This window comes from Coffea arabica, chromosome 8c (genome assembly GCF_036785885.1).
Source record: "Coffea arabica cultivar ET-39 chromosome 8c, Coffea Arabica ET-39 HiFi, whole genome shotgun sequence".
Taxonomy (NCBI): Eukaryota; Viridiplantae; Streptophyta; class Magnoliopsida; order Gentianales; family Rubiaceae; genus Coffea; species Coffea arabica.
The window spans coordinates 33694038-33714159 of NC_092325.1; the positions used below are offsets into that span (position 1 = coordinate 33694038).

A 20122-nucleotide genomic window follows, 5' to 3' on the forward strand; every position below is an offset into this window, starting at 1 on the left:
TATGGTTGTTGAGTTATTCAAATATCCAAGGTCCAGAATTTAAATTAATTCAATAATCTAAAATCAATTAAAGCAATTGAATCCGTAATTGTTTAATTGTTCTAAATTAGTAGTTACTGACATGATTGGATTTGAATCAGGGGAATATATGGGCTAATTTAAAATAACTCTCGTAGCATGTTATTTGGTTAAAATAAGGTTTCTCTAATTCTTAAGACAATTAAAAAATTGAACTCTATAGCCGTACTTAGGGTTATTTTTTAATTTGAACAGTAGTTAATTATCGTACCTTGATCACCAATATAGTAAGAAAAAATTGATTGTCATCGCGTATGTGACAGTTATAACTTATTTATCAGTTAATAAGTGGAATTACTATTATATCAATGATCAATTAAATGAATCATTTTTAAAATTATTTCTTGACTAGAGTTATTTATTATTGATGCCATTTTAGTAAATTGTCATTTAGTTTTTATTTGCTTATTTTATTTTATTCGATAGTTTAATTATTTCCATTTTTATAAAAATCCCCCAAATACTCTGAACTTTCAAAGAGATGAATTTTTTTCAATTCCTGAGAATTCGACCTTATTCACCCTATATTCAAAAATTATGACTCCATTTGGATTAACTGTTTTTGAGATATTTTTGAAAAATTTACTGTAACAGTGTATATGAAAAAAAATTTACTATAAAAACTTTTTGAAATATTTAATATATTGTATGGATAAGATTTTTTTGACTTATTGTATATTACTGTGATATTGTATTTGAAAAACTTGTTTTTCAAAAAATGGTCAGTCCAAATAGAGCCTATATTTTTCTCGAGTAGGATTTATTATTACACAGGTTCGACACCTGTCAATTTTTGGCGTCATTGTCAGGGATTGATATTAGTTAATTTGTCTCTTTTGGAATTCATTTTATTTTTAATTTTTTTGATACTTTTCTATTTTATATCTCGTTCTTTTTATACAGGCGAATTAATTTTTGATTTTGAAGAGAGAAGATTGCGCTAGAGTGAGAAAAGAGACCAGACAATACAAAGAAGAGCAACTAATTACTGCATCCCAGAGGCTTGATTCAGAAGCCGAATTGACAAATTCTTTTAGTGCCGCCTCGAGTAATTCTGAAGAAGAAGTAGCCATGGCTAGTACTCGAATCATAAGGGAGTTGACTGATTCTGACTTAAATCAACAGTCATTGTGCATTACGTTTCCAAATTTAGATGATAATACTCCTTTTGAGTTAAAATCTAGTCTAATTCACCTTTTACCATCTTTTTATTGTTTTTCAGATGAAGAACTCCACATGCACTTACAGGAATTAGATGTAGTATGCATAAGTATCAAGCCCCTTAAAATTATTGAAGAACAGATAAAATTAGAGTTTTTTCCTTTTCTCTCAAGGATTCAACAAAAGATTGGTTGTACTATTTGCCAGTAGGTAGTATCACAACTTGGGTGCTGTTAAAAAAAATTTTTTTGAAAAATTTGTTTTTCTACATCCAAAGCTGCCAATCTGAGGAAAGAAATATGTGATATTAAATAGTATCCAGAGGAGTCTCTCTATGATTATTGGGAGAGATTTAAAAAAACTATGTACTAGATACCCTCAATACCAGATAAGTGAACAATTGCCGATTTAGTATTTTTACGGGAGCTTATTCTTTAGAGGTAGGAGAATTGTTGATGCTGCAATTGGGAGAGCGTTAATAAACAAAACTCTGAGATAGAGGAATTGATTGAGGGAATGGCCAATAATTCACATCAATTTAGTACACGAGAAGATGTTCCAACACATAGAATAAATGAGGTAGAAACTTTATCCATTCAACAGCAACTATCTGAACTAACTTCGTTTGTTAGACAATTGGTGTAGGAAACTCATCACAATGAGATTTGTATCAATATAGGGCACTTCATGAATATATGTCTAATGTTTCAAGAGGAGAATGCTGAATAGATAAACATGATTGGTCACGTGCCTACGCTAAGAAAACAGTATGATCTATACTCCAACACTTATAACCGAGGATTGAGGGATCATCTGAACCTCAGTTATGGAGGAAACAGACAGTCGAATTTTATACCGAATAGATAGCAAGGGTACCAACAACAATACTAACCCCGATCACAACCCTCTTCTTTCAATTCAGGTTGATCTTTAGAAGACATGATGAAAATATTAACTGCTAACACTTTGTAGTATAAGCAAAAGACAGACTCTGACATACAGGATATACAGAATTAAATTAATCAGACGACAATACCAATCAACCGTCTAAAACCCAAATTCAAGAAAAATTGCCATCTCAAGTCGAAGTGAATCCCGAAGAATGTAAGCGTTATGACTTTAAGAAACGGAAAGGAAGTTGAGGAACCCGAACTTGTGACTCCAAAAGATAAGAATGAGGAGCGAATCGAAAAAGAGTTTGAGGAGGAAGGCATAAGGAGTGCGAAACTAGAGGTAATTCCTGCTTCTATAATTAAAGTTAGATTTAACTCACCACCCTTTCCTAGCAGGTTGGAGAAATTGAAGAAACCAGATAAGAAAAAAGAGATTCTAGAGATATTTCGTAAAATAGAGATTAACATTATCTTGTTGGACGCAATCAAGCAAGTTTTGAAGGATGCAACGTTCTTGAAAGATTTGTACATCAATAGAAAGAGATTGAAGAGTGATGAGAAAATTGTTATGTGGGAGAATGTGCTGGCAGTTATACAAAGGAAACTCCCACCCAAATATGAGGATCCATATATGTTTATTATTCCCTGCAAAATAAGAAGCACCCTGATTAAAAATGCCATTCTAAATTTGGGAGTATCAATTAATGTAATGCCAAAATTCATTTATACTTCTTTGAATCTAGAGCCATTAAAAGAAACTGAAATTATAAGTCAATTAACCAATGGAACTAATGCATATCCTGATGGACTGATTGAAAATGTTTTAGTTAAGGTTAGTGAATTAGTATTTTCAACTGATTTTTATATCCTTGATATAGACTATGACCACTTCTCAGACCTATCCTCTCTACTATTAGGTGGACCCTTTTTGAGTACGGTTTAAACAAAAATTGATGTCAATAAGGGCACTTTATCTATGAAATTTGACTAGAAAATTATTCACTTTAATATATTTGAGGTCATGAAATATCCTTCTAGTTATAACTCTATTTATTCTATAAGTATCATTAATATTATTGTACAGAAAATTTTTGAAATTGATGGCAGGGATGAATTAGAGATTGATTTAACCAAACACTTTGAATTGGACACAACTCATGATATGGAACTAAGTGATGATCTCAAACACGTGGTTGAAACACTATAATCTTTAACAACCACGACAACAAGGTATGAGTTTGTATACGTTTTTATGTTAGAATCTCACCACAAGTTGTTACCCTGTGTTGTGCAGATATCTATTGTAGAGTTGAAACTCCTGTCAGATCACTTGAAATACGCGTACCTCGGTGATAAGAAAACTTTTTCTGTGATCATTTTGACAAGATTATCATCAATCCAGGAAGATAAGTTGATTCGGATTCTTAGAGAGTACAAGCAGGCGATAGGTTGAACTATAGCTAATATCAAAGGAATCAGCCCTCCTGTGTATATGTACAGAATTAGATTAAAAAAAGGTGCCAAACCTGTGCGACAAACTCAAAGAAAGTTGAATCCCTTGATGATGGAGGTGGTAAAGAAAAGTTGCTGGATGTGGGAATTATTTATGATATATCAGATAACTTGTGGATGAGTCCAGTATAGATGGTTCCGAAGAAAACGGGAGTCACTATAGAAACTAATCAAGAGAATGAGTTAGTTCCAATTAGAAAATCCACAGAATGGCGCCAATGCATCGACTATCGGAAACTAAATGCCGTCACGAAAAAGGATCACTTCCCTTTTCCTTTTATCGATCAAATGATTGAAAGATTAGCATGCCAAGTTTACTACTATTTTTTGGATGATTTTTCAGATTACTTCCAAATCGCATTGGTATCGAATGATCAAGAGAAGATCACTTTCACGTATCCGTTTGGAACCTTTGCGTATAAACGAATGCCTTTCGAATTATGCAATGTCCCGACCACTTTTCAGCAGTGTATAGTAAGTATCTTTTTGAAATATGTGAAAAAAAAATATAGAGGTATTCATGAATAACTTCAGTGTGTATGGTGATAGTTTTGATAACTATCTTGATAATTTGAAATTAATTTTGACAAGGTGTGTAGAAACTAATCTAGTGTTCAATTGAAAAAAAAATATCATTTTATGGTTGAGCACGAGTCAGTTCTGGATCATCTAATGTCATCCAAAAGTATCGAAATTAATAAGGCCAAGATAGATATTATGTCTGTTTTACCTCACCTCACAAGTATGCGGATAGTACGCTCTTTCCTTGGATATGCAGGTTTCTATTGTAAGTTCATCAAAAACTCTCAAAAATTGGACCATTTCTATTCAAGTGTTTACAAAAAAAAAAAATACAGCCTTTGAGTTCAATGATGAGTGTAAAATGACGTTTAACAAGTTGAAAGAACTTTTGACATTACCACCAATTATCTAACCTCCTGATTGGAGTCTCTCATTCGAGATTATGTGCGATGCCAGTGACTATGCAATGGGAGCCATGTTGGGTTAAAGAATGAAAAAAGTTACTCACACCATTTACTATGCATTGAGGGCTTTGAATAGAGGTCAGCTTAATTATTTCACCACCGAAAAGAAGATCCTAACTGTTATTTTTTCTTTAAAAAATTTAGATCATATTTATTAGGTGCTAAAGTTATCATATATTCTGATCATGCAAATCTACAGTATTTGATGATGAACAAATATGCAAATCCAAAGTTGATTAGGTAGATACTGCTTCTATAAGAGTTCGATCTGGAGATCAGAGATAAAAGAGGATCAAAAATTTTAGTAGTTGATCATTTGAATCGGTATCCATTGTCGTAGAGGAATTTTCATTAAGAGAAACTTTTCCAGACGAGCAATATTTTTCATTAATTCTTCTTTGTGTTGATATGTTGATATTGTTAATTATTTAGTGACTGATAAATTACCTGCATGGTGGTTCAAGGCGAAAAAGGACAAGTTAAAAAGTGCGCTAAATATTTCATTTGGGATGAGCCTTACCTGTGAAAGCGGTGTGTGGATCAAGTGATGAAAAGATATGTAAGTGAAAATGAATTTCAATTTATACTAACTTTTTGTCACAATATTACATGTAAAGGTCATTTTGGACCAAAAAAACGGTTCACAAGATATTAGAAAGTGGGTTTTACTGGTCTTCTCTATTCAAAGATATATACTTATTTTGTAAGTCTTGTGATAGATGTCAGAGAGTAGGTAATATTTTTCATACGGATCAAATGCCACAAACTCTCATATTTTTTGTTCAAATTTTTGATGTTTGGGGTATCGATTTTATGGGTTCTTTTCTTATGTCATTTGGTTTTCTCTATATTATTGTGACAGTTGACTATGTTTTCAAATAGGTGGAAACTAAAGTCACCCGTACTAATGATTCGAAAGTGGTTTCAGATTTTGTTAATTCAAATATTTTTTGTACGTTTTGAAATGTCAAAAATCATCGTCAGCAACAGGAAAATGCATTTTTGTTATAAGACGATAGCTGCACTTTTTAGAAAGTATGGTATCTTTCATAACATCTCGACCTCTTATCACCCCCAAACAAATGGTTAAGCGAAAGCCTCGAACAAGAAAATCAAGTCTATTTTAAAGAAAATTGTGCATCCTGATAGGAAAGATTGCAACCAAAGGTTAGAAGACACACTCTGAGCATATTGGATTGCGTATAAGACACCTATAGAGATGTCTCCTCATAGGTTAGTATTTGAAAAGTCATGCCATCTTCCAGTGAGTTCGAACACAGAGTATTTTGGTCAGTAAAACAGTATAATATGGACCTAGAGAAGGCCGAAATTCATCGAAAGTTAAAATTGCAAGAATTAGAGAAGATTCGAAACGTAACCTATGAGAACGTTGTGATTTACAAAGAGAGGACTAGAGCTTTTCATGACCAACAAATTTCAAAAAAACCTTTGCAGTTGGCCAAAAAGTTATTCTCTATCAATCGAAACTTAAATTATTTCCAAGTAAATTATGTTCTCGTTGGATTGGCTCTTTTTTAGTTACTCACGTTTTCCATTGTGGTGCAATAGAAATTCAAATTTTGAAAATGAATAAGAAATTCGTGGTGAATGGACATCATTTCAAATCTTATTATGAAGGTTTTCCAGTCGAGGAGGTGGAGATGTTGCAACTTGAAGATCTAACTCATACAAACTGAAGATATTTAGTCATGTCTAGCCAAAGACGTTAAAGAAAGGCGCTTGTTGAGAGGCAACCTAACTCTGTTGATGTTATTTCAATTGTGTTTTCCTCATTTTTATATTTGAGTTTCATTTTACTCATTTAATGTTTGTGTTTTGTAGTTGAATGAAGGCACATCTGCACTTAACTTACAGTCCGTTATTTTCACAAGTGCAAAATTTTAAGAATGATGTGCCTGTGCCTTCTGGTAACGTACTAAAAAGAAATTTCTCAAAATCATGATCAGAAAATTCTTTCACTTTATAACGCAACCGTGCCTTGTTCTATTGTGATGATAAAAAAAAATTTAAACTAAAAATTAAAAAATTAAAAAAATATTTTAAAAAAAAAAATTTTCCTTTTTCTTTTCTTTTCCCTTTTCTCTCTTTATTTTTTTTCTCTTTATTTTTTTCTTTTTTCCTTCTTTCTTTTCTTTTTCTTTCTTTCTTTCTTCCTTTTCCTCTCCAACCACACGACTGTCGCCGCCAAGACTCGGGTTTCCGCCGCCGTTTCAGTCGCTAATCACCGCTACCATCACCGCCCTTGTTCGTCGTTTTCTTATCGCTGTTGTGAGCCACAAGCTTTTTTTTTTCCTTGCCGTCATTCGCCGCCGCCGCTCACTGCTCCAGCCGCTGTTCGTCTGTTGCTCAAGCTCGCCATCACCGACCGTCATTTCAAACGCCGACCACTTGCCATTCAACAGTCACAGCCACCGTTTGCTGCTCCTCGTGTCTGTTCGTCATCCTGCCATCGTTTACACCGTCGTCTAGTCGCGGTCTCACCACACATTGGCGCCGCTCAAGCTTACTAGTGACCACCATTTTCTATTTTACCCCACAAGCAGTAGTCATCGACTCCTTTCTATCACTTGGCGGTATCGGTAATCTACTCTATGACTCAAATTATGGATACCATTAGGCTATTGGCACACAACAGTGACGGTTCTTGTTTTTTACTGAATAAAATTATTGTTGTTGCTCTTTGTTTTGTGTGGTGTTCCGGTTCTAACAATTGACTTGGTAAATTTTTGGGGGTAAATTATTGATCATTCACTATCTCTATGCTGGCGAGTTGGTTATTTTTATATTTTCTATTTGAATTGGTGAATCGACGTTGATTTCGGGATTTCAATTTCTAATTACGATTCCTTGGCAAATCAAATCCTTTATTTTCTTGGGGTGAAATTGCCCTTATTGGAATCTGATTGGTAATTTTATTTGGTTAAAAATTTGGTTCATTATTAAAATTCTGGTTTGGGTGATTTGTCGAATCTGTTGTGCTGGTTAATTGATTTGTTAGTCGATTATTCACCTTCTGGACTGATCAAGGATGACAATGGCCAAGAAAAAGCGCACCAGTAAGAAAAATACTAACACTCCATCACCACAACCCACCATTAGGAAGACTAAACCTTCTGTTGCCTCTACTTCAGGGCAAATGTCTCGATTAGGTCGGGATAAAGGGATACATATAGAGTCACCAGCTCACTTTGGGGAAACTTGAACTTTACTAAGGATGAGGATAAATGTCGATATGCCAATTGTTGCGAGAAGCGCATAATTGCTAGTAAATAGATCCACCAACCTACACTAAAAACTTTACAAATTGCCAATGAGATGGATGAGTTGTTTACAATTATTGGATGGAGTAACTATACTCGAATTCATTGTCCCACCTTGTTGAGTTGACTAGGGAATTCTACGCCACATTCGAGTTTGAATTACCTAATGAATTCACTGTCAACACCCTCAATGTGATTAGACATCGATTTTTGGGCAGGGAGTTTAGGCAGTTGATCGCCGAGTTCAATCTCGCTTTTGGTTTCATCGGTAGAGCCCAATCTAAGATGAGAGAGTATATTGATAGTGCTTGTGACTATGTCGAGCCCTTCTTCTCAACACATATAGGTTTATGGCATGAGTTATCTATTGATAGGGAGTGACATGACCCGAGCCAATCTAAGAGCTTTTCCTTAAGTTCTCTGCTTGGCGATATGTTCAGCGTTTTTTTGCTTATAGCTTTTCGGGTAGGAAAGACAGTTCAGGCATTATGGCCAAACCCGAATACTTCTTTTTGTGGTGCATGTTAAATAACCTTAAGGTTAATCTTGGGTGCTGGTTGGCTATACAATTCAAGTCGGTTTTGCCTAAGAAGAACAAACCTCTTATATTGGATTCCTATATTACTCATTAGGCGATTAATCTGGGTATTTTGGATTTGGCTCGTCATGATTTGCACTTAGCTTGTCCGATGGAGCCCTTGGATTTAGGTTGCTTGGAGAAAATAGGGGTTGTGGAGCACATTCTTGGTGAATATATGCTTGCCCCGCCAAGCCCTATTCAACCACCTCCTCGATGAGGCCAGCGTCAACAGAGTCCCCCGCGTACTGAGGATTTACTTCGCGATGACCCTGGGCCTTCTACAAGCATATATTGTTAGTATTGTTAACTGATTCATGCATTCTCCTAGTAAGTGGTATATGGAAGTTGTAACGCAAATCTTTCAATACTTGAAGGATTCATCTGGGAAAGGCATTTTATTTTCTAGAAAACTATCTCAATATTATTGATTACACAGATGCTAATTAGGTGGGAAACACTATCGATCAAAAATTGACTTCAGGCTATTTCACCTTTGTTAGTGGTAATTTAGTTATTTGGAGTAAGAGATAAATGGTGATGGCATTGTCCAATGCAAATGCTGAGTTCAAAGGAATGGCTAAGCGTATATGTGAACTTCTATATGACTTAAGAGGCTGATGACCGATATTCGCTTTACTCCAAAGTCAGAAATTAATCTTGTTTGTGATAATAGGACAGTTATCAATATCAGTCATAATTCCATTTAACATAATCTCATCAAACATGTTGAAATGGATCGGCACTTTATTAAACAAAATCTTCAAAAAAGGGCGATACAATTCCCATTCGTGAAATGAAGATCAACTGACTAATATACTCACGAAAGCTATGCCAGCTAAAAGCTTCCACAACTCACTTGACAAATTGGACATGTATGACACAACTTGAGGGGAAGAATTAGAGTGAGTTGTTAGTCGTTAGGTGTTGGGTCTTGATTAGTGTTGATTCTTAGTTGTTGATATCTTGTTTTTTTATGTATACCAAGTAATTATCTAAAAGATTGTTTAGATTTGTTGTATTTTATCTTATTGATTTGTCTTTAGATTTGTTGTATTTTATCTTAGTGTAAGCCTATATATAGGTCTTGTATCATTGTAACATTTGCACGTGAAATACAAAAAACATTCCCCCCAAACTCTTTTCTTCTTAACATCACTAATTTTTTTTTTTTGACCCGATGGGAGATTTCAAGCCTTAAAGGGAGGAAGGAGAAAAGTAAGGGGCTTGCACTAGAAAAAGGTTTTGCAAGCTGGGGACAGCATTGCTTTTATTAACATATATAGTAAATGTGTGAATGCAATTGCCCCAATTGAACCCAAATGCTGATGTGGCGCTCTTCCATTGGTTGATTGGTGGTAGTCCTCCAATTGATTCCAATTTGACGAGTTGTCGTCCTCTGATTCGTCGATTGGTGGTAGTCCTCCCAATTGCATATTAAATTGATGATGGCGAGTTTTGATTGGATGAAAAGTAATTGTCCTCTAATTGCATGTAGGATTGTGCTAAAATTTTGCTTCTTACTTTTTTATCCAACAAATCACATTAACAAAAAATTTGGATTCCTTTTTTTCTTTGTTGTCCGTCAAATCACATATAATTACCAATTCTTTGCAATTAATTGTTAATAACTAATTTAATGTCATGTTTCTTGTCATTCAACAGATCGCGCTTGATGAGTTGGGTCGTGTTTAACTACCGACTCCTTCAGTTATTACCAAAAAAATTATATATTTTAGGGCAAAACAAATAATAATTATCATTTTTTACCGTTGATTGTTAGCAATTATTTATTGCTTTTCGTTGGCCTTTTTTAGTCTTCCGCCAAATTGCATATATTTACTGATACTTTGCAATTCATTGTTGCTGGCTGCTTAATAATGGTTTTTCCCTTGCTGTCCAATGGATCGCGTCTAATTAGCAATTTCTTGCAGTTGTTAGGCAAAAAAAAAGGGACATTTTTTCGCAAAAAAAATATATTTATCAACTGTTTTATTTTATGGATGTTATAAAAAAAATGCCCTTTTTGCTGTTAATGTTTCGTTAGTTAATTAATACTTCAATTTTTTTCCCCGGTTAATGGTTTGCTGGTTTTTTAGCTTCTTTTTTATGCTCCGGCGGATTGTATGAGCAAAAAGTGTCCTTTTTTTCCTCCACCAAACTGCATGTATTTACTGGCGCTTTGCGCTTAATAGTGCCTTTTTTTGGTCATCCAATAAATCGTGTTTAATTAGTGCTCCCTTGCAGTTGTTAGCCAAAAAAAACCATTTTTGTTCCAAAAATAAAAACAAATTTAATCTGTTTTTTTATTTTCTTTTATCAAATAGATGCTTTTTTGCCATTAATGCTTCGTTGGTTAATTAATAATTTCGTTTTTTCCCCTTTGATGATTCGTTGTTTATTTGGCCGCTCTTCTTTTTTTGCTCCAGTGGATCGTCTTAACAAAAAAAAATGACCATTTTTTTCTTCCACCAAACTGTATCTATTTACCAATACGCTACAATTAATTGTTAATAGCTATTTAATAATGTCTTGCTTTTTATTGTTCATCTAATGGATCGTGTTTAATTACCGGTTCCTTTAGTTATTAGGAAAAAAAATATTTTTGCCAAAACAAATAATAATTATCATTTTTTAACGTTGATTGTTAACAATTATTTATTGCCTGATCTGACCCAATATATTGGGTTAGCAAAAAAGTGCCTTTTTGCCTACTTACATTCATATTTACCTATCAATTTCTCTCTGTTAATTGTTGCCTTTTCCTCGTCACTTTTTTTTTTGTTATTGTTAATGATTACTTAATTAGTTGGCCTGCATTTTAGCTGTTCAAAATAAAATATGCCTCTCTATTAGTATTTTTTCCTTGAACAAAATCTTTTTTTTCGTATATTTGTCTAAAGAGTTGCACTTTCCGTTGCTGGCATAGATTTTTGCAATCTACTTTCTGCGCATCTTAATCGAATACATCCTCAGCCATCACTTCTGATTACTTCCATTTGGTGGAGAGTTGTATTTGATGGGAAAGTTGGTACCTCTATTTTACTAAACTACCCAGCCTTTATCTTTCCGTTTGCTCAGTTTCTCTTTTTTCCTTATTTCCTGCTCATGGACATATTTGTAAAAATGAAGTGACCGTCATTGTTGCCTTTTGCCAAACATCACCTTTCAGCCTTGCTCTGTTCAGGGATAATCCGGTGTTTTCCCTTTATACAGTGGTTGTTACCATTACCTGGTTTGTTCTAGCAGAACCTCGGCGGCTTACCATCATGATCGGCGGTATATCTACAGCTGTTGCATCCTCCCTTCTAATCCCTTTCGGCTGTTTTTTTTCTAGACAGAATAGAGGTTAGCTATCAACTTCCTTCTTCTCTTGCTCTTGCTTCTTTTTGCCTTTTTCATTACTAATTTCCTGACTTTGTTTCAGTTTGCAAAGTTGCTATCTCTGCTGTTTTGCTGGTGAGTGCCTTGCTCCAAGAACGTTTAACTTAGTCCCTCTGCATCTGTTGAGCTTTTTTTTACAAAAAAATAATTGCTTTCCTTTTTTCCCTTGTTGCTTTGTCATTTTACTTAGTTATTGCCTTCTTTTTCCAGCAACGGTTTCTTTCTTTTCTTGCGCACCAGCTTAATGCCTTTACTTTTTTCATTGCACTCGGTCTATTAGCACGGGCTTATTTTTCCTTGTTCTGTTTCTTTTCGCTATTAGCTTTTGTATGCTCGATTTTATCGTGGTACCGCCTGCTTTTCTCTGATTCTGCCCCGAAGCTTTTTTTGCAGCCAGACAGGTTAGTGTTTCTGGTTCTCCTCTCTTTCCTATTTCTTTTATATTTTGCTATCTATATTCCGTCTCTATCACTTGTATTTTCTGCTATGTGGTTGGTTGCATCTTCTTAGAGCCTCACTTCTTTGACTTGAATTGCGGGAGCTTATTTACTACTTCCCGAAACTTTTGGATGACTTTGTTGGGTTAACAAGGAGCTTTTCAACTCCTGTTCCTGTACTATTACTGCTGAAGGATGGAAATTATAGACAGCCTTGCATTTCATGTTGAACTACTTTTTGTTACTTATTTTATGTGTCCATTTCGTTTGTTTGCTGCTTATTTCCTAGCTGTTGGATTTCTTATCTTCCTGCTCGTTGCTTGCTTATTAATTTTAGCTTGGACATTTACAGACCTGTTTCCTTTTTTTGTGTTTTTATTTGTTCAATCTTGTGTAACACTTGTTATATTACTTGCCGTTTGAATTAGCTAATATTGTTCATAAATTACAATTAAATTGGCCATTACTGGGCATAATTGCATTCGCACACCGCGCATCGCGCGGTGATCCTCCTCCTAGTATCAAAAAAAGCATGATGAGAAAAGCAAACTTGGTCAAATAGATATAATGTTTTCATTATTTACAAGAACAATTTAGCACGTCCATGATCATATTGAGCCAATGTGATAGAGGAAATAACAAAACATTTTGTGTGTAGTTAACATTTGAATATATTAATGATTCGATAAACGGCATTTACAGGGGTGAGAATCTCAAGAATATTTTTCATCAAAAAGAATATTACAACTATCATTGTTTGTCTCGAACAAAACTCAAACCTCCAATTTCTCATTCAACGGTACAAGTTGTAGATTGTCATCATCCCTCCTAGAGCTATTGTTGGCAGTCTTTGTCAATATATCAAATGGAACTACAAGACTTGAATGATCAGCATTTGGAACAAGAAATATCAAAGCCAATGTACCAAATCTGAGAAGATTTCTGATGAGAAGTGTTACCCACAAATTCTTGAAATTAGTTCTGGTGACATGAAATAGATGGAGAACCATCCCTCCGGCAGATTTGGAAGTAAGTGAACCAAGGCTATCAATGCACATTAACAATGCAAAAAATGTGCCCTCAATGCCTATAGGACATAATCTGCTACTCAACACCATCATTGGCATCCATCTAATTCTACTGATGATTCTTGACACGCATTCTTCCATGATTACGAAGAAGTAATCTGGAATTCCAAGAGCTAAATTCCAACGAAGCACGAAAACAAGATCAAGCATTCCTGAAGTTGCATACAGGAGCTGCGCAAAAAAGAGCAAACTTCTAAATGGATAATCTTTAAGGGTTTTGTGATATATTAGAACCCCAACAATGGATGCCAATGCACCAATTGCATAGATAATACCTACAAATTCCTGCAAAACATGAGGGAATGTGAGTTCAGGAGCTAAAATACGGGCATATTTTCAGTGTGGGCAAAACTTGGGGTGTTTCACTCAACGGTGAAGCGCCAGACTGAGAGCCAATGGGGTTGCAGTAATCTTTCAATTAAGTTTTATGATTTTAAGTTATTGTTTTGAAAAGTGAAACTGAAAAAAAAAATCCATACTTAACTTATTTAGCTTCAATGTCAATGATTTCTTTGCAAAAAGGATTCAGATGTTTGCAATTCCAGTTTATGCCTACATACCTATATGGACACACATTTTGAACTTGAAATAGGTCCAACACATCCTTTCATAGAACCGATAACAGAGAATTATTTACTTGGGGGAAAATCTAAGGGGAAAAGTGAAATTTTGAAAATTTTAGAGGTAATCATTATTTATTTATTTTAAGTGCTTGACTTCAATGATATCATTGTCTCACCAATATTCACAATTTTGAGCTTAAGAGTTGGCACCTAACTGCTAACTAGCTATACTGAAATGACATATTATAGAGGTCTTGATACTAAACAGTGGAGTTTATTGTCAAAATAATTCTTCTTCCTTAACATATACCCAAAGTAATTTAATTTTAAAATTTATTACCTTTATGATCCTTTTTTTGCCACTTAAGCTGCATATGTGTCAGGATGAAAATAAAGATATCATCCATTTCTCTTTCTCATCTAATATCTTTTTCAATTTTCTCTCTAAACCTTCCTGCATTTTTTTCTTTCGTTATCTTTCCCGTGTCAAACATAATCTAAGAAGCCAATATTTATGTTAACAGCATCTAAAATTATGCTTCTCGAGTCGATAATCTTAAGGCAAATGAAGATTATTCTCTTGTCTTTCCAAAGAGTAGGAAGGATAACATAAACAAATATGATAGCCTTGAAGTTTTTGTAATTGCTTACAATTTTCGTTGCCATTTTTGTTGCAATTTTTGTATTTTTAAAATTTATTTTTTTGAAAAAATATATATGCAATAGGTTTGATACATTTTAAAAAATTCAGAGACCAATAATAGCAAGGTCAATAATGGTAGAATTTATTTTAGATAATTATAAGAAAATTATAAAAGTTATGCAATCTTTTTGTGCCTCTATAATAAAAAAAATTTAAAATTTTAGTTCACATTGGAAACTATAAACTAGATAAGAACTTTTCTTTCTTGTTATCCTATGGGGCAATCAGGATAATTAGATGATAACAATAATATCAATATGGGAATAAAATTTGAAAGTGAATCACATTGGAAATATTTTTTAGTAAAGAGTGTTATTTTGGCAAAAAAAAAAAAAACTCCTAAACAGTGAGGAATTAACAAGTTCAGGCTGTATACTTTCGATTCTGGAATTCTTAAGAGTTAAAATTTAGGAATTTTAATGGAGAAAAAATTACCATCATAACTTACTAATGTTTTTCCAAATAAAAGTGCAAAGCTAAAAGCCTTTTCTTCAAATAGGATGTATAAAGATGACCTGAGAGAATGCTGGACCAGCTTTGGGATCTGTATACCAATAGAATTGGCCTTCATGAGTACTTATGCTCAAAGCTATAGATAAGTACATGTATAGCGATGGCTTCCATACATCTGGGCACTGGATTGTCTTGCACATGCCTTTCACTGCTGTTCCCAAATTCTCAACTGCCTGCATTGCATTGAACAAGTAGAAGTAATTATATAGACATGCAAATGTGTAGATCATTTTGCAGAGACCTTATTTTCTTAAAACGGTCCCTCTAGTGGCCTTGTAATTATTGGTTAAGGATATTAAGAAATTTTTATTGTAAATCCCAGTATGTTTTGAAGTAGATTGCCTTCAAATGTTGGGATGGGTAAATCATAAAGTTTTTGGATTGAGAAATATTGCATGAGCAATTCTTTGTAATTTTGAATTTTGACGAACCCCTGTTGAAATCAAAATAAAGTTTAGGAAGGGAACTTTTTCATTTGAGAAAAATTTCATCAATGGCTACAACTCTCTCAAAACAACTAGGAAAAATTTTCCTTTGTTTTGATCACATAAAGCAATATGTGGTTAAATCCTGCATATCTTGGCTTCTTTCGAGTATGAGATCAAAGTTCAAACCTACAACCAATGTCTTAAAAATTAAGGTTGTGTTTGGATTGTATTTTTCGTTATTTTTCATGGAAAAATTACTGTAGCGATTTGATATATGTGAGGGAAAAAGGTGATAGGGAAATGTGATCACAGAAAACGACAATATTTTCCGATGGAAACAAGCAATCCAAGCAAGTTTGTTCAAACGATCAAATTGTGAACTCACCATGTCACTAGTTTTCTATTAAATTTGAAAGTCGATTGAACCGATTAAATCCAATCAAGAACCAATTAAAATGGATTAAAAAAATGACCTTTTAAACTAACTCCTTCTATTTTTTTTCCCTTTTTCTTTGTTTTGTATTTAATGCTAAAAATATATTAAGAAATTAAAATCTCTGACTCTGGATTGAATCATGAATTAAAAGCTTATTCGATTCGCTTCTTGATTCAAATTTAAAAATATTTGTGTATAATACCACCTTTTGTGAGATGGAAGAAATAACAAAAAAAATTTGACCCTTAGTCAAACGGACAAAGCGTCAATAAAAATAAATTTAAAGGGGTAAAGTGCTGCTCATCCCTAATTACAAGGGGACATGGTGCATATAAGCCACTTAACCCTGATGGGGGGCGCTAACCGCGTCGGGAAGTATAACATTAGCTGGTTTCATGAATAAATAAATTAAAAAAGAAGAAAAGGAGTCATCAATCAGGATTCAGGCCAAAATGTCTTTAGGGTCCTGTTGGAATTAGTGTCAATTTAATTAACACTTTCTTTTTCTTTTTTCAATTGATTTAAAAAAAAAAAAAACTGTTTACAAGTGCTTATCGAGTTGCATCCTTTTTCGCACTATTGCAAGATCAAGCGTCAAGCCACAATTTGTCAACAGGGGGTGGACATTTGACATGTCTAAAACTAAAGGCAAGGAATTATTCAGCAAATTTCTTGCAAGTCAAAGAATTTAAAGCAAGCGATAATTATACATCTCATAGGCCAAAAATTCAGACTCAACAAGAAAGTAATATCATTTTTAAATTTTATCAAATATAAACTCAAGAAATTAATTTTGAAACCATGCTTCACTATCACAAGATTTGCCTTGATATTTTGGTTTTATATATGTTTTTTTTTTTCAACACAGGGATATCCAGATCATTCCTTACGGGTCCGACTAATCTCCTGCGGCCCGAAAGCGAAGGCCTCACGCTTCCGAACACGACAACTACGGGACTCGAACCCTGGATACCAAGTAAGTGGCCATAACCCAACTGGGTGGAGCGCACAATCCGAGCTACTCCGCGGGGCTGGTTTCATATATGTAAGGCTAGTAATATTGTTAAATTTTAAATTTTAATACCGAAATAATTTTGTGGCTGATGTATCATACTTTTTTTTTCAAATCGAATGGGGTTGGAATTTAAGAATGGAGAGAGGACAGGAAATTAGAATTTCAAATTTTTAATTTCTGACTGTCAATCTGAATCACCAGACTTACTCATATCCAGTCAAATCAAATACCATCACAATTCACAATTTTTTAATTGAGATTTGTAGTCTCATACTTGACAAAATTTGCTATGGCATCAAAATCTGAACCGTACATGTAACTAGTTAATATTATTCTATTAATGCTCGAGGACCTGAGAAAATAGTTGTTTATGTATATGTTTTCCCCATTATGTATGTCATTATTTCATCAAAATTTCCTAATTTATCAACTTGTTTAAGGGGCCAGTTTTCCTTCTACGATCTTCAATCCTAATACCCAAATCATCCCACCTTTTAAGGTTTTCCTCTTTGGACAGCTCTTACATTGTCCCGGTCTATTGATTAAAATATAGCCGCCCTTTTTTGTAGGTTCAATATATCACTTCCCAAGTTACTTGCTCCCTGGATTTAACCTGCTCAGCAGTTTAATATTTTAATAGATTATAAGAAAACCGTTCCAAAAAAAAAAACCCCTAAATAATTCTACTCAGTTTCAGAAAAGACAAAAAGAATCATCCCCTTTGAACGTGATTAAGATGGTAATTGTCTAAAATTCAGATGAAATTCTCTAAAAGACATAATTAAAATATGATTTTATCACTGTTATTTTTCTTAATCAGCATCCTAGCTCCTGATTTGACCCTAGAATAAATCTCAGAAAAATTACTCTGATTTATTTGAATGAATGCTTGATGAAGAGGGATGATTTAATTTCCTAGCTTAGTCTAGCATCTAATATTGCAGAATAATATGATAGTTGTTAAGAAATATACAAGAATGGAGCTAGCTAATCATGCATTGGTTATTATTTTTGCTTATTTTCTACTTTACTCACCTTTTTCTTCTCAAATTGGATGTCATCTACAGTTTTCAACTCATTGATCACAAACCCAAGTGCAATCAATGCAGCCGGTGGTATTGCCAAAAGCCCAAGCGACCCCTGCAAAATGCAGTGTAGAGTGGTATAAATTGCTTATTGAAATCTGTAAATCATTAGCAAAATTGCTTTCTAAAACCAAAAAAAAAAAAAACAAGAATTACTATTTGGTTTAGAGCAATAAATGCAGAAAATAAAAGGACTAGCCTGAGCTCCGAGATGGTGAACAAAGAAACCACTGGAGGAGTACCCAATAAGTGCACCAACCGAGGAACAAAACCCACAAAGGCTTTGCATATCAGGAGCCAATGATTTGATTTCTATGCTTTTTCTTGCAATACAGGCATCAATGGTCACATCTGCAATGGCCACCCCAGTCATTATTCCGATCAGAAATCCCAAAGCCAATGCAACTGCCAAATTTCCACTCAAAGCCAAAAACAGTGCTGAAATAGCCCCTACAACACCAGCAAGTACAAAATATGGTCTTCTTTTGTAACCTTTGACAGGGAAAACATCTGTGAGTAGTCCCCAAATGGGCTTCATCACCCATGGAATGGAGTATAAGCTTATGAATAGCTGCACTGCCGAGGGCTGTACCTTTTGGACATCTTTCCAATAGTAATCTGAGACTACTTTGAAGAAAGATCCAGAGAAGCCTTGGCTTAGACCATAGACAAGAATAACGCCAAGAACAAAGGTTGAATCCAGTCTTGAAGAGAGCATCTGAAGCCATTCAAGTGGTTCAAGAATCACAGATTTTATTGAATGAGTTTTCACCAAGTTTGAGTTGGAGGGCTCCTCCTCTTTTTCATTTCCTTGATCTTCTGAGGCTGCAGCTAAGGGCTGTCCTGACTCATCAATATTGCTATTCGGTGTCTTTGGATTGAGCTCTTGAGTCTCTGAGGGACACATTTTGGAGATTCAGGCTTTGAATGAGAGATCATGGATCTGAATCTGAACTCATAAAGGAAAGGTAAGAAATTTGGATTTCCTGTAAGGGCAAGTGTTGACTTGCTAAAGTCAACTAAACATTTTGGGACAGCTGTTGATATGGTTTTATACCCTGTATCGTCTATATTCGAGGAATCAAAAAAGTTTCAATGCAAACTAGTTGAAATTTGGACATGCAAATTGTCTGGCAAGACTTATAAAATAATGCAAGTGGATTTAATCCTTGTCTATATCTCACTGCTCCTGTCACCAATTGGCTGGATGGTGTTGATTTGTGAGTCTCTCTTAAATTAGTCTCTGACTCAATTTGGCGATGACTCTATGAGCGTTTCTAATCTAATTGTGTGTGTGTGTGTTTCTTCTGTCTATGAAAAAAAAATATCTCACTGCTCACTGCACATTTATTCGTGCTCATCTTTTTTATTTTTGTTTTCACGTGGCTAACAAAAATATACATCATTCTCAAAGGATTTTTTTTTATCTTCTTGTATTGTATTAGTAACAACTCTTTATTAAAAATTCTCTTTTTTTTAAAAAAAAAAAGTGAAGAAATGGTAATTAATCTTAGATTTGGTTAAAAATCTAGAAATCTTTAACTTGAATGAATCCTCGGACTGCCCCTATCTTTATTTAGTACTAGTATCATATTAGGCATCAAACCTTAACACATCAAACAAACAAGAGGTTCCGAAAATAGTTGCCAACGAAATCCCATTCTTGCCTGCACAAGGGACATTCAAACTTAGGGGAGTTTTAATTGTCTCAGCAAATACATATCCAACTGATCAATGTAACATGATTAGCAAAACTTGCTGCCTGAAAAGGTTATCAAGAGTGAAATTTGAACCCTTTATTTGAGACAGGGACAATTGTATTCTGAACCATTTCTGGAACCTAATTGAAAACAATATTAGGATTGTCCAAACGGTAAAATTTGCATGTCCTAAAGTATAGTTACAATAGAATCACAATTAGCTAGGCTGTCTAAATAGTAGTATGCCTTGTTTGGATTGCATTTTCTTGAATTTTTTATAAA

The 20122-nt window shown here is 34.2% G+C and overlaps 2 protein-coding genes and 1 long non-coding RNA gene across 4 annotated transcripts; 2 read left to right on the forward strand and 1 right to left on the reverse strand.

Moving 5' to 3' along the window:
- Positions 1-2352: 2352 nt before the first annotated feature.
- Positions 2353-3339, forward strand: LOC140013487 (uncharacterized). Its single transcript, XM_072062783.1, has 2 exons — positions 2353-2964; positions 3217-3339. Exons 1-2 carry the CDS (start codon positions 2353-2355, stop codon positions 3337-3339), a joined length of 735 nt encoding a protein of 244 aa, XP_071918884.1.
- A 3399-nt stretch (positions 3340-6738) lies between these two features.
- Positions 6739-12736, forward strand: LOC113722532 (uncharacterized). 2 transcript variants are annotated; one of them, XR_011820571.1, is made up of 4 exons: positions 6739-7230; positions 11676-11836; positions 11916-11947; positions 12195-12736. It is a non-coding gene; the product is annotated as an uncharacterized lncRNA (long non-coding RNA). The 2 variants fall into 2 exon arrangements; XR_011820570.1 differs by having other exon boundaries at positions 6740-11836.
- A 268-nt stretch (positions 12737-13004) lies between these two features.
- Positions 13005-19161, reverse strand: LOC140013721 (probable folate-biopterin transporter 6). The gene is made up of 4 exons (XM_072063717.1): positions 18340-19161; positions 18091-18195; positions 15179-15349; positions 13005-13682 (listed from the first exon to the last, which is right to left on the reverse strand). Exons 1-4 carry the CDS (start codon positions 19045-19047, stop codon positions 13083-13085), a joined length of 1584 nt encoding a protein of 527 aa, XP_071919818.1. The 5' UTR covers positions 19048-19161; the 3' UTR covers positions 13005-13082.
- Between the last annotated feature and the right edge of the window lie 961 nt (positions 19162-20122).